This window comes from Microtus pennsylvanicus, chromosome 12 (assembly GCF_037038515.1).
Source record: "Microtus pennsylvanicus isolate mMicPen1 chromosome 12, mMicPen1.hap1, whole genome shotgun sequence".
In the NCBI taxonomy this organism is placed as follows: domain Eukaryota; kingdom Metazoa; phylum Chordata; class Mammalia; order Rodentia; family Cricetidae; genus Microtus; species Microtus pennsylvanicus.
The window spans coordinates 27,809,153-27,823,833 of record NC_134590.1 but is presented as its reverse complement, the minus strand read 5'-3'; the positions used below and the strand labels follow the sequence as shown (position 1 = coordinate 27,823,833).

General features: G+C 38.8%; 2 protein-coding genes across 25 annotated transcripts in view; one reads left to right on the top strand and one right to left on the bottom strand.

Annotated features, from left to right (window-relative positions):
* Fip1l1 (factor interacting with PAPOLA and CPSF1) overlaps positions 1 to 13,671 on the top strand; it is a 62,706-nt gene extending 49,035 nt beyond the window's left edge. For 16 of the 23 annotated variants that reach the window (XM_075943012.1, XM_075943024.1, XM_075943017.1 and 13 more), the window contains 5 exons: positions 871 to 925; positions 2,208 to 2,263; positions 6,889 to 7,108; positions 9,781 to 9,918; positions 10,574 to 13,671. In XM_075943012.1, the coding sequence (XP_075799127.1) occupies positions 871 to 925; positions 2,208 to 2,263; positions 6,889 to 7,108; positions 9,781 to 9,918; positions 10,574 to 10,721 (617 nt within the window). In that variant the 3' untranslated portion in view covers positions 10,722 to 13,671. The remainder of the gene's footprint in view (positions 1 to 870; positions 926 to 2,207; positions 2,264 to 6,888; positions 7,109 to 9,780; positions 9,919 to 10,573) is intronic. The other 7 variants (XM_075943035.1, XM_075943030.1, XM_075943033.1 and 4 more) reach the window with 3 other exon arrangements.
* Lnx1 (ligand of numb-protein X 1) overlaps positions 11,590 to 14,681 on the bottom strand; it is a 108,497-nt gene continuing 105,405 nt past the window's right edge. The window contains exons 9-10 of one of the 2 annotated variants that reach the window (XM_075943010.1): positions 12,644 to 12,802; positions 11,590 to 12,090 (exon numbers count right to left, since the gene is read on the bottom strand). In XM_075943010.1, coding sequence (XP_075799125.1) covers positions 11,955 to 12,090; positions 12,644 to 12,802 — 295 coding nt within the window. In that variant the 3' untranslated portion in view covers positions 11,590 to 11,954. The remainder of the gene's footprint in view (positions 12,091 to 12,643; positions 12,803 to 14,681) is intronic. The other variant, XM_075943009.1, reaches the window with a different exon arrangement.

Here is a 14,681-nt window from a genome sequence, read left to right as displayed (position 1 = left end):
AGACAATGGGGGTGTAGCAGTGGACTGATCTCCGTCAGTACGTGAACCACAGGGCAAAGGATTGTAACTGTTGAATTTGATGCATGTCCCAATATTGGAGGTTGTTAACCTGGGGGGAAATAGGTATCAGAAGTTGTGGAACTGCAAGTCTTTGGCTATGACACTGTTACAATCTGGCTGTAGAAGTCTAGAGGAGACTGCTGCTGAGGACCCTTTAGCTGTGCTACTCTATGGGATTTCATTTAGCTGTGCGAGTGGCTGAGAGTGCTGACCTCACAATACAAAGTTGCAAATGATTTGCCTCAGGACCAATTCGAAAATTCCACTATGTGCCTTGCTTTGTAAAGTAGTTCATTGGGGGTTGTGTTATTTAAAATATTTCATGGCAGATGTTTTTGCTATGAACACATATATTTACTGGTTAGGCTTTGCTTATAAATTATCCACTTTAAAGAAATTTCTATAAATCTGAAACTCAGACTATTTTTAAATGACGTCAGTGCTATTTTATTTGTGTTTCTTCAAAACATAATCTGATGGCAAAACTACTACTGTTTTTTTATGTGGAAAAGGTAAGGCATTGAGACTAACTTTCTTATATGCACAAAATGGGCTGTGTGTGGTGCTGAAAATAAGACCAGGTGTCCTGACAATTTGTGCTCTGTGTGTTAGATCAGACTGTTAATTAACAATGTTATTGCGCTAAAAAACTCTTTATAAGTTTCAGCTCTATTTTTTCCTGTTCATAATCATGTAGAGAAGCACGTTTGTGTCCCCAGAAAATCTTAGTGATACTCAGCAACTGTGTTTCACTCTTGACATTGCATATGCATCCTGTTAATTATCTTATCTCCTGGTTGAATGTTTCAGGTTTCCCTCCTCCACCAGGCGCTCCACCTCCATCTCTTATACCAACAATAGAAAGGTAAAGCAGTGCGGATGATCATTGACAGCCTTACAACAGAACCTTACACATGTGTCTTTTCTAATACTTTCTACTGTTAATTTTTATAGACATAGCACCTGCCTGTTAATTCATAAGTTTAATCTGTATTAAGTACTTTTATGTAACTATAGCCTGTTACCAAAACAGGGCAAAGAAAGTCTTCAAGAAATAAAAATAGTTTGTTAGAAATCTTTAATACTGAGTTTGTATCTGCTGGAAAGGGAAATGCACCTTAGTAAGTTTGTTAGAAATCTTTAATACTGAGTTTGTATCTGCTGGGAAGGGAAATGAACCTTAGTAAGAATGAAATGCTGTTTTCTTCCTGCTGCGCGGCTGCATCTCCACCTCACACAGAAGGACCAGATCCATCCTCTAAGGCAGTGGCTTTATTTTCTCCCGTCTTATATTTAATCTTCTTAGTCTCCTATATTGAAGACTTGGTGGTAGGATGTGTTTAAACAATCAGTGTTGCTAGCTTACAGTCACTAGACTCAGTTCTGAAGATTAGAACAGCACATGTTCTGGCAGGCGGAACTCACTAGGAAACAGGGGCTATTCTAGTACTTGACTCAAAGTGAAGATACTCTAAAAACTAATAGTCAAATTATGTAAAAGCAGAACAGTTGGTCTCATGAGTGGCATCAAAGCATCCCAGTGGTTTCAAAGTGCCACTCCAGAAAGCAAATTGTGAAAGGTGAGGATTTTCTTTTCTTTTTTAAATAATTTAATTTTATTTTATGTACATTGGTGTGAGGGTGTCAGATCCTCTGGAACTGGAGTTACACACTGTTGTGAGCTGCCATGTGGGTCCTTGGAATAGCAGCCAGTGCTCTTAACAGCTGAGCCATCTCTCCAGCCCCAGGATTTGGTTACGTTCTTGTTGAACACATCAAAATTTCTCAATCAAAATGTCCATTTAAAATACTATCGATTGGTTTATAACCAACTTATAGGCATTAAAACTAATTTTTTTAAGATTAAGTTTTAAACCTCAAACATTCTGTTAACCTCAAACTTTCCCTCTGTCTTACTGAGAAAGCTGAAATTGATTGTATAAGTTATGCTAAGTAGTACCAAGTAACTTCTGGGTCCTTGATGTTTTGAGGTGAAAAAGTCTATGTTGTCATATTAAGAAATATCAAGACTCTGTAGCAGATTGTTTAAAGGTTAAATTTTGTTGTTTTGCTGTCTTCGTTTTATTGAACTATTAAGATTGAGTACTTAATTGCATCAGATATAAAGATACTTCTTTCCTCCACAGTGGCCATTCCTCTGGTTATGACAGCCGTTCTGCACGGGCGTTTCCATACGGCAATGGTAAGTTACTCACCACTCAGATCCACTGGGAATCAGTAAAGTACATATTGGTAAAGAAATGGAAACATGTTTACAGAGTAAGAAGTATTAGTTGAAGGAGTTAAGTCTGTATATATGTCAGATTACTCTTGAGCACAGGTTGCAGATATGAAAACAACATGAATTGCACCCCACATTTCCATCTGTGCTCTTGAGTGACTGGATGCATTTTCATTGAGCAGAAGTATTTTTCAAGGAGGTTGGTTTTTGTTTTTGTTTTTCTTTCTGAGTAGTCGGTCTTGGTAGTGGACTTAAAATAATTAGCTAGGTTGTGGACAGTGTGCTGCCACCCGGGCCTTACTGCATTCTCAGAGCACTGGAGAGCTCTAGAACTTGGTGGATGGGAAATGGACATTGAAGTCAACGTAAAGTTACAGGCTACTATAGCCTTTGCAGTTAGTCTTTGATTTGTCTTTGGCTGTAAAAGCTCTAAATGGTATCTTCTAGAGAAGACTGCTCTATACTGAAAGTTTTTTTGGTTAGTGCAGCCAGCATTCATTGGCTCTCTTGGCCTTGTAGACAGCTTGCTGCAGCTTCTGTCTGTACCTTGCATTAAACTTTGTTGAGATCAATCTTTAGCATCACAACCCTGTTTTTGTTGTCTTCAAATTGATTTTTACTTTCTTACCTTGCCCAGTTTTCGTAGAATTGAAGAGAGTTAAAATTTCACTGTTGCTTGGTACATGGGTTGCTCTATCATGTAAGATTGACACAAACTTTCAATTTATTTAAAAAAAAAAAAGCAGCATTGTTTGAAGCTCAGTAAAACCAAATGTACCGCTGTGTAGTGTTATGGAGTATGAGTGTTTGCCACAAGGCTATGAGACTTCTGTTAATTTTATGCAGTTTTAAAGTTGCTAGATTTACATTTGAAAATGCCTCCTTCTGCCTATTTATTGTGAGGAAATTATGGACTTCCAGGGTGGCAAGAAAGGATAGTTATCCTGCCTTCTTGGACTGGGGAACAAGTAGAAGCTGTTGAGCATGTAGATGGGTGGGAAAAACAAAGCCGTACACAGTTCTTAGGTGAAGCACCCTCCCAAAGGCAGATAGGAAGAGAAAATCATACTCTTTATCTTGTATCGCTTGTGTAGCACAAAAGAAACAGAGGCGTAGAAGAGTCTGGCTTATGTGGCACCTGTAACAAAGACAATAAATGAGAGACCCCAAACTGCCCGATGTCCATCAGTCCTGCAAGCTTCAGACAACATCGGAGAAGATAGGGTGGAATGTTGTAAAGCAGTGTCTGTCTTCCATATATGACAGCCATTACACTCTTACATGAACTCAGCAACTGTGGTGCCTGTAATGACCTCAGGATATGTATGTAGCCAGTAATGGTGGCTCAGAGAGGGAGAGGCATTTTCTTCTGTGGCATTTATAGCCATTGGTGAATTGTCCACTTACTTGCCTCTGGCCTATAAATAATCCCCATCCATGCTCCTGTAAGTGACCCTTTAATTAGGGTTCACCCACTAGCTAACAGACTGACTTCCATGATGAATGCTTGGCCAGCATGGATGAGGACCTGATGTGGATTCCCCTCTGTATGCTATGAATATGTTTTATTGCCATTGGTTAATAAAGAGACTGCTTTCGGCCAGTGGCTTAACAAGAGTATAGCCAGTCTGGAAAAGATATACAGCGAGGGTAGGCAGAGTCAGAGAGATGCCTTGTAGCCGCCAGAGGAGAAAGACGTGAGCCACCTGCTGGAACCTTGCTGGTAAACCATGAGCCTTGTGGTTTAAAATACGAAATAATAAAAATAGGTTAATTTAACAGCTAGCTAGAAATACACTTAAACTATTGGCCAAACAGTATTGCAAATAATATAATTTCTGTGTGATTATTTCGGGTATGGGTGGCTGGGAATGAACGAGCAGCCTCAGTCAACAAGGACCTGGGTTCAATCCCTACTACTGAAAGGATAATGAAATAAAGTCATTAGTTAATAAAGGAGCTAGTGGTAGATCTCCAAACTAATAGTCTCCAGTAATCAGTTTTCATTCTTTCTATTACTAGAGAACAAGAGATATACCTGAACTTTTGTGGATTTGATTTCTGGCCTGTGGGTAAATGCAAGGCAACGGAGAGCTTTTTCTTAGCTATGTGGCTTCTTGGTTGCCTGTACCTTGGCGTCATCCTGACCAGTGTTTCAGAGTAGCATGTTGTTATCGGTCTCTCCTATGGAAGTAATCCAGAGGTAGACATTATGATGCCTATTCTCTTTCCTCCATTTAAGGTAGAAGAAATTTCTGTGCTAGAATTTATGTCCTGAGACTATGCTTCTGGACCTTTAACAAGCTCTTACAGGGTGTGTTAGGTCCAAATTTTATTATCTACTCTTGTTTCTCAGACCCCCAAGGGTAGTGCATGACTGTGTTCTTCTAGTCACACTGTTTGGGATCTTGCTTTGCCCTCTCTATAGTCATAAGCCCTTCAGAGGTCTTCAGAACTTAAACTAACAAAAGTAAAGCATTCCCCTAAGGCTGTGGGATTACCTTGAAGCTCCTTGCCCTGTTCTTTACCAAGTGTCCCAGTGTTAGCTCTCATTTTTATAATCACCACCATCTCCAGCAGGTTACAAGTGCCCTCCCTTTTCTCTACCACTGAAGCAGTAAGAATTGTTGAAGCATAGGCTCTATGGTTTGCCTTGGGTTCGGCTTATTTTGGGTAACCTTAGATGAATTAAACCTAAATCTTTTCCTTGTGTAAACGAAGCTGGAAGTCAGATTTAGCATGATATTGCTAATATGTAAGCATTTGATAAGCACTGCTCATTGAGTTCCTTTGGTTTTACCTTTTTTTTAAAATGGCATTGGGTGTTTTTTGTCACTCTGTCCCCTATGTGTTTGCTTCAGTACAAATTAAGCACTAGACCATATCTGAAAGTCCTTTTTGAGATTACTGACCTAGCCTGTAGAACATTTTTATATATTTCTGTTGTAAGGAAGCAAGCGCCTCCTCTATACTTTTTACCTTGCTCAGCTCTCCTCCCAGAGACAAGCCTTTAATTAGAAAGCCAACTGTAAAACTTAGTAAAGGAGAGGAAGAGGTTTCCCTTAGCCACATGATGAAGCTTTACAGTAAAGACAACAAATAAGACTTCTTTGCGGTTCTCTTTTACCTCTATTTTTTTACTTTAGAATTTATAATTCATTCTTATACCCCTGAACAACATAACTTTTCTAGATGTGATTTGAAGACTCCTTATGAAGTGAGACTTAGTTCAAAAGTCTTAATATTACAGGAATACTAAGAGACAAGTGTTTCTTATCTTTTTTTTTTTATTTTGGCTCGCAGATTTAGAGGTTCCCATCCATAAGTTAGACAAATTCATGACTCTTAATTAAGCCTTGTGTAAATTGTGTAATGAACCAAATGATTAGCCTGATGACGAGGACAGAGATGAGTGAAAAGTAGAAGACGTATGACCCACAATCCTCCTGGAGAACATGCTCCTTACGACCTAAAACTTCAATAGGCACAATTTCTCTTCTTAAAAAATGTGTAAACTTTATTTTGTGAATATGGGTGTTTTGCCTGCAAGTTTGTCTGTACCATGAGCATCCTTGGTGCCTGTGTAAACCAGAAGAGGAATCAGATTCCCAGGCACTGGAGTGTAGATGGTTGGGAGTTGCCATGCAGTTGCTGGGAATCAAACTTGGGTCCTCTGGAAGAGCCAGTGCTCTTATCCCTTCAACTTCAGGAAACCATCCCCCTTCCCCCACTCCCACCCCACCCCTGCAATCCTTTCCCATGTGTTTTTATGTCATGTGTTCAGACTTTTACAAAAGACTTAAGTGTATGGATGCTTATATGTATATCTACGTGGCATGTGTATATCTACGTGGCAGTGCACCCATGGATATCAGAAGGGGGCATCCTGGAACTGGAGTGATAGTTAGGAGATACCATATGGGTGCTGAGAACTGAACGCAGGTCCTCTGGAAGACCAGCCAATGCTCTTAACCACTAAACCATTTCTCCAGCCCCCAGAATATAGATTTTTAAAAGTAAAAAATCAACAAACTCTGTCTTGTAACTGATGAAATTAGTGTTGTTTTAAATTATGATTATGGAGATGCTTGATGTATTGCTGCTTCCATCCCATTCCATGATTTCCAGAATCAACTATGATTTACTTGTTTTGTTTTTTGCTGTTGTTTATTCCCATTTTTGTGATGGTTATTTAATAATATTTAAATGATGCATGAACTCTATTCTTAATGCAGAGATGATAATATGTTTTAGTTTTTCTCGTGTAACTTATTGAGGTTCATCATTTTATTCTTAAAAGGAATATATAGTTTATTTGCTCAACTATTTTCATTTTAGGTCTCCTTTTTAAAATAATTTTCCTTCATTGTCTTGGGTAATAGGTTTTGCTTTGCTTTATTTTTTGTTGTTTGTTTATAAATGTCTTTGTTTTTAAAACATAATTCTTTATTTCATTTTCTCCTTAATAGTTCAACGATGTTCTAGTGTCTTTTGGTTTCAGCTTTGATATTGGGGAATTTCTTGCCCAGTGAATAGTGTCAGACTAAGTGCCATAACCTTCGATCTTAATGTGTTTTTTCCTTTAGTTGCTTTCCCCCATCTTACCAGTTCCGCTCCCTCATGGCCTAGCCTTGTGGACACCACCAAGCAGTGGGACTATTATGCACGAAGAGAGAAAGACCGAGATCGAGACCGAGAGAGAGACAGAGACCGAGAGAGAGACAGAGACCGGGACAGAGAAAGAGAGCGCACCCGAGAGAGGGAGCGAGAGCGGGATCACAGTCCCACCCCTAGCGTTTTCAACAGGTGTGTTGCATGTGAGGGTGTTGGACACACTCCATTTATACTTTGCACTTTGATTTGTTGTGAAGAAGTGAATTCCAGTTCATTGGGGAAAGAATGCTCAAGGTGTGGGTAGAAAAGCCCCTTGAAATCATACTCATTTCTTTCTTGAGGCTTCCCATTACCATAAGCAGCACGGAGATTGAGGTAACAGTGGAGCCTTGCTAGCTGCTGCAGATGTGGAGATGGAAGAGCCATGCTAGCTGCTGCAGATGTGGCTGTGGTGTCATTTAAAATTGTTTATTCTCTTAAAATTACTTTTTTTGAAAAAACATCTGTTAACTTTCTTCCTTTTCCTTTCTATGCAGTTGATTTTTAAAAATTCATTCTTTGATTCATGTGATTGGCATTTTGAGCCTTGTTCTAAGCCAGAAACGGTGCTATATCCTGAAGATACATAAATATTCATACATTGTTTTTACAGATTAAACTTAATACTGCTGTTAAGCTGATTAGGACTGGTTTTCTTAGTGTAAGAGTATATGACAAAGAATGGGAAAAGTCAGTTTCCTCATGACTTACACATAGTGCATATTTAATACAATTTTATTGGTCAAATAGGTAAAGAGTGGCAAGGTATGTACATATAAGTGGAACATACACTATTAACCATAGCAGTTAAGTGCATGATTCTGCTTAAGTTCAAGGGCAGTAGTTTTCAGGAAGCTGACTGGTTTCTGCTACATAGCACATCTATAAAATATGCGTGCCATAGTTAAGGAGCTTAGTGCAGAAATGCGTAGGAAGACTATTCTTGCATCACACACACATATTCAGGGTCTACTGAATTGCTAAACTGGAAAACGTTGATTAAACCATGTTTTCATCTAGTTCTGCTTAAATAGGAATAAAAGCTTAAGGTCAGAAAGGCAAAAGGTAGAGGAATTCTGTGTTCTGAATCGTCCTAGGAAAAACCCAGGGAATATACATGGGAAGTAAAAGCTATTTGTTTCTAAAGACTGACAAAAGTGCTCTAAAACAAAATGTTTATAGTATGTGTTGCATTACAAATTACAGGGTCATTGTTTTGAAAATGAGAGACCAGTTTTCACATCTGTTTTTAAGGCAGTTTAATTGTAGACCAGAAAGAAGGCTGGGTGCTGTAGGCTGCTTGACATGTGCTCTACTGAGTTCCAGGCCTGGAGGAACCTTTGCACTGCAGCACCTATCAGAAAGGGTGGAGGAGGTGCTGTTTTCACCCTGAAACTCGCCGGCAGTCTGTTCTCTTAGGCTCCCGTCATATGACTGCCTATGGAACCTAAAGGCCCCAAAGCCAGCAAGAATTGGCTTTAGGGCAAAGGAGAGCTACACATGACAAAACTGTGAAATAATTGGCCTTCATTACTCTTATGTAGCCGCATTGAGTCGTTCAGAGAAACCTCATTTGTTGATGGAATTAATTGTAATGTTCATTTGTCTGTGCTGCTTTGGTTTGCCTTGGAGAGAGATTATCAGAGGCCCAGTACCCTTGGTAGGAAGGTCTCCTCCTGAAAAATTAGGTCCTAAAGTCATTGAAGAATTTCATTTATTATGCTGTGTGTGCACACACACACGCTCAGGTCAGAGGACAACTTGGAGTCATTTCAATTATTCTAAAGTATGGAACCTGGGGATCAAACTTAAGCTGTCAGGCTTAGCAGCAAGTGCCTTTATCTGCTGAGCCATCTTCTTAGGCCCCCAAACTCCATTTATTAATTGCCTACTCTTGATAAATATTATTGTCTGTTTTATAGAAACTTTGAAAAAGATTGTCAGTTATAAATAAGAAAACTGAGGTGTCAGGAACGAGCATTAGAAGTGGCAAAGGCAGAATGTGCTGGGCGCTCATGGATACCCTGGCACTCTGCACTGCCTATCAATGACATGCTTCTTGGGGAAACACATACGGGGTGTGCCCATACATGTACATTAAGACAGGTTTTTATAAAAATGTTTTAAAATCTTCATGTGTGTTATTCTGCACAGGATGAAAGCTACGCTATTTGTTGTAAAAATCAAACACTTGAAAAAATTTGATCTTTCTGCCTTCTCCTGTGGAAGCCATTGTGAACCATACATTCTTAGAATCTTTACCACATGGCCTGTGTTTTGCAAATTAGATTTTCTGTAGATAGCTCAGATACATAAATACATTTAATTATAAAATGGGAGTAAAAAGAAAAACCTTCTGATTAAAATTTAAATCAACTGCAGGTCTCATTCTTTTTTTCCCCAGAAAAAAACATTCTAATATGAAACCTGCCATTAAAACTGTGATAGCACAGAGCAGATAGAACAAATGGTCATTTTTTTTCTTTTTTCCTTTTTTTCGAGACAGGGTTTCTTTTTCTAATAGCCCTAGCTGTCCTGGAAAAATAGCTCTGTAGACCAGCTGGCCTGGAACTCACAGAGATCCACCTGTCTCTGCCTTCCCAAGTGCTGGGATTTAAGGTGTGTGCCACTGCCGACTGGCTCAAATGGGCATTTTTCTAGTGTGTTGTTTTAAGTGAGATGTGTTTCTGATTTGCTGCTCAGTCTAGGAAATATTTGTTTTCCAACATGAGAAGTTAGCGTTCAGGCCTCTGTTAGGCTTCGGAAGCTCTTCCTTTGCAGTCAACTCAGTTAGGAGTCCTGACATTGTTTCCACTCCATTGCAGTGATGAGGAGCGGTACAGATACAGGGAGTATGCAGAAAGAGGCTATGAGCGCCACAGAGCTAGTCGGGAAAAAGAAGAACGACACAGAGAGCGACGTCACAGAGAGAAAGAGGAAACCAGACACAAGTCCTCTCGCAGGTTTGTTCTTCAGTAGTGACCCACTTTGGTCTGGGGGTGGGGAAGGGCACGGCACGGGTGTCTCTTTAAGAAATGAAAATATTTTCAATAGCCCAGTGATAGATGAGACCGTTCCTAGCAAACAGACCAATAGCAGTCTGTTATAGTTCTTCTTTCTGGGCGTCAGCAGCGATTTTTAAATCTAACAAGGTTGCATTTCTTTATCACTCAGACAAAATTAAAATAAGATATCTTGGTGGTTTTCCCTTTGTTTTATATTATTTCTTTGATAGAGAGGAATTTGGGCATATGAGTCAGTCTTTCTTTATAATTAATATTAATGTTTTGTTTACGGGAAAAAATTGGGGCCTGCAGTATTAAACAATATTAGAATTGATTTCAATGTTCATTGTATCTGAACATTTCATCTTACAAAATAGTATTTCCTGTTTCTTCAGTTTCTAATTCATAAAGACTTTCAGAACAAAGTAATGGGCTAGGAGTCTGGGATAGTGTGGGGGTGAAGATAACTCCATAACAATTGGTGTAAAATCTCATATGACTCTCCAAAATATGTACATCAGAAAACAAATAGGTTTAACCTAAATCCAGGCTTGTTTAGACCAGATTGACTTTGTTACTTAAGCCTTGTTAAACACAATTCCTTTTCTTGTAGTAACAGTAGACGTCGCCATGAAAGTGAAGAAGGGGACAGCCACAGGAGACACAAGCACAAAAAATCTAAAAGAAGCAAAGAAGGAAAAGAGGCTGGGAGTGAGCCCGTCCCTGAACAGGAGAGTGCTGAAGCTGCCCCTGCTGAATAGGCTCCACCTTTTGTGTTTGTCAGTCCCAGAAATAGATGCTATAAATCTCCTTATTTTTCTGGATAATGTTTAAGAAATATACCTTTAATCTTGTTCTGTTAGAATGAAACGTTAATTTTTTCTTTTCCAAAATAAAAATGTGCATTTTTGTGTTAAGTTAAAAATCTTTGTCTTGTAATATTTAAAGAATAAAAGACAGAAATGACTTTATATCCAAGGAAGTCATGTGAATGAGTCAGCAGGGGATTTAGAGCTAAGGTTGGCTGTGTGTAGACAGTATGTAGGTCAAGGACTCACCTTGACTAGCTTTCTAGTTACTGGCATACTGTTGCAGAAGAGGTGCTGCAAAGACCGCTCTTCATCTTACTACTCCTGCGTCTCAAGAACTTGGGTGCATTCTTCATATCAGTTTTTGAAAGCAGGTTTTCGGTCTTCTAAATTTGGGTCCATGGTAACTAAATGGGCCATTTTATAGCTAAAGTCATAGATGGTAGGAGGCATTTGGGTGGCCCGTGTGATGTAACTTGTGTACTTTCCAACAGGCACATGTGGACGGTTGTGACTAGCACAGCACTGGACCATTTCATGGCCATCTGTTTGAGCCAGCGTCAAGGTGGTTTGGCTGCTGTCAGCGTGTTTTCCAGGGTTCATTGGTGGAGTAGCATGTAGGGTGTTTTTTTATACCATTACCGTGTTAAGACTAAAAATAAGCTCAATGACAGTAGTGTTAAGTCAGTTATTTCTTAGTAAAACCAAAAATCCAAGCTTAAAATATGGACTTAGCCCAGGAGGGAATGCAGAACAGCAGTGGTGGTGGCTAGGACTTGGTGTGTGGAAGAATAACTTAGAGCTCAGGGAGGAGGACAGCTCTCATTTAGAAAAGATTTATTTCTCATTTCAAATTCTCTGCCGGTAATGTGCTCTCCTTTTGAACTCCACATATATCATATTTTTAATTGATTTGAATTGTGTCATAGAAACCATTTTAGATTTTTATTGAATAGAAAAATATAAACTTGAGGTTTGTAGTGATGAGATCCTCCGTACTAAATAAAAACATCAGTTTTTATTTTTGAAAACGTTCTCCGAGGTGTAACTTGTTTTCATAATATCATACTTTTCCCAGCATTTTTTTATAATATATTCTTTAAATATAAAAATTGACAAGATAAATACAGTTTTACGAAGCCTATCTGTGATCTTTTTTCTGTTTTCTAAGATCCATCATTGATTTTATAAAAAAGTACCAGGCCAAGAAGCAATAGTGAGAGTAATTCTTCCTTTAAGTTCTTTGAGTGTCCTTGCCAAGCAAGCGTGTATCATTCCTGACGTACTCCTACCGTTGACAGCGAGAAGAATGTCACCACATCTAAAAGAGAAACAGGATCGTGGTCAAAATACTTTATGGTTGAAGTAACTTATCGTGGACTCGGGTGGTCCTAGTGTTTGTTTGCCGGTATTTGTCCATTTTAATTCTAATTAGATCTTTCCCTTCTTCACTTAAATTCTCCAGGCTCCATTCAGCTTGCCTTAGAGGATATAGTAGTACAGGGAATTGCAATATGGGACCAAGGCCAGTTGTAAATTTTTACTTTGAATTTTTTGAGATAGGGTTTCTCTGTGTAACAGCCCTGGTTGACCTGAACTCGCTTTGTAGACCAGGCTGGCCTCGAATTCTCAGAAATCTGCCTGCCTCTGCTTCCCAAGTGCTGGGATTAAAGGCGTGCGCCCACTGCCCAGCACAATTTTGAATTTCTTGAATCTAACTGGCATAGTCATGTTTTAATTTCTTACTCTTCACGAATGCATAGTGAATACTAATAGTAAATTTAGTAAATAGTGTGCTTTCTTTCCAGTGGGGCCAAATTTTTACATGTAGAAAACAAAACACTTGAATATTATTTTTGCTAAATAATTATTACCTGATCCTTCCATCGTTGTATGCTGGTGTTCCTTCCACAATGGATTTGATAAAAAAAGGTTTGTTCCCATTGTATTCTTCATAACCTCCTACAATGCAGAAGCCCAGACTTCCTGCTGTGTTCCTCCTTAGGGTCACATCTTTACAGTTATATAAGTACCTGAAATAGGATAGAATTAGTGTATACAGTTGAGTTTATTAGTTGTAACTTCATCTCTCATTCATTCTTTGAACATTTTTAATAAGTGAAATAGTACCTGTATATGTCTCCCTCAGAAATGACAGTAATTTTTCATGCTCTTAGCCAGCTTTTGTATTTGATCTCTTTTCCATAGCTGAACACCCTTTCAACAGAAATACTTTGTCATTGTGTCTTTGCTGAGGAAGATAGTTATGTATTGGCCAAGGACACCATAATGCATGGATTTATATGAGCCATAAGTATGCCTCGATACTTCCAGTGATAAGCCAAAGTGGAGCATACTAAGGGAATATAATTTTATATACATGTGGGTTTACATAATTCCTAAGGCAAACTTTCTTTGAATTAGTTATTTGCAATGAAATAATCACAATGAAAATAATTTTAACTTAATGCTAATGAACCTCATTAAGTTTAGACCTTCTCTTGACCCTTGGAAAGTACTGGTTAATTCCCACATAAACAAAGAAGACTGTAGACAAAATGAGCATAAAGTGAGGCAGAAAGGGTTGAACAGTTGTGGTAGGAGTAAAATCAACAAGGCATAAACTGAAGTGGAAATTACAAAGTGAGCTGGAGCAGGGAAGACTACAGCTGGCCTAAGAATCAGTAGAATCTCAACTAGGATAGTTGTGGCTGTTAGAGCCAAGTACAAACTGCTGTGTTAGAGAGGTGTGTCTACCAGATGTGTATGGTCTAGGAACTGCTTTGACTGGAAGATAGCATTTTTATGTTGGTAGAAATGAAGATGTTTTGTTTATAGACTGTACCTTAAAATACTCATTTGCTTTTTGATAATCAATAAAAATGATCTTGTGAAATATTAAGCAATGAAGTTTGGTCATTATACTGGTTTCTGGCCTACCTCATCATTTAACAACCGTGATGGCTATTTTTGGTTGCAACTTGACTGTATCTGGAATAAACTCAAGTAGCTGGGTATATCTGTCAGGAATTTTTTTTTCTTTAATTAAATCATTTGAAGTGGGAAGATCCATTTTTGTTTCTTTTTTTGGAGAGAGGGTTTCTCTGTATAATATCTTTGGCTGGAACTTCCTCTGTAGACCAGACTGGCCTTATGCTCACAGAGATCCTCCTGTTTCTGCCTTCCAAGTGTTTGGAAAAAAGGTGTGCACCACCACTGCCCTGCGTGGAAAGACTCACTTTTAATCCATTTTTTGAGGTGGAAAGATCTACCTTTATTTTGGGCCGCGCCTTCTGCTGCAGCCTGTATAAAGGACATGGAGGAGGGAAGCTTGCTCTCGCTCTCTCTTGCTGGCACGTCCATTCCTTCACTGACACTAGAGCCCAAGTATTTGGGATTCTAGCCTATACTGAAGACCAGCTGAGATACCCAACCTCAGGACTGAGCAACTGCTGTCTTCTTGGACCTTCCATTGGTAGACAGCTTTTGTTGGAGTAGCCATTCCACTAAATCTATATATCTGTATATCACTTCTGTTCACCTAGAGAACCCTGACTAATAGTACCTTTTTCATGCTGTTGCTTTCATTTGAAATAAAACAAGCCCATTTTTGTTTTGTATGCATTAGCATCATGTACAACATTTTCTTTCATTGAAATAACAAACTATAAATGAATTTTACTTAGTGAAAACATTTTTACTGTTAAGTACTTATTTCACAGTAAGTCTTCTGTCAGTAGCATATGCATCCTGTAAGAGCAGTGGTCTTCTAGATATCACACTGTTAAGTTCCTGTTCATTTGATGACTTAGGAAAAGCATCACACATTCCCACCTTGGTGGGCAGTGGGTCTCAATCTTCCTAATGTTGTGACTCCTTTAATACAGTTCCTCATGTGGTGACCCTCAGCCA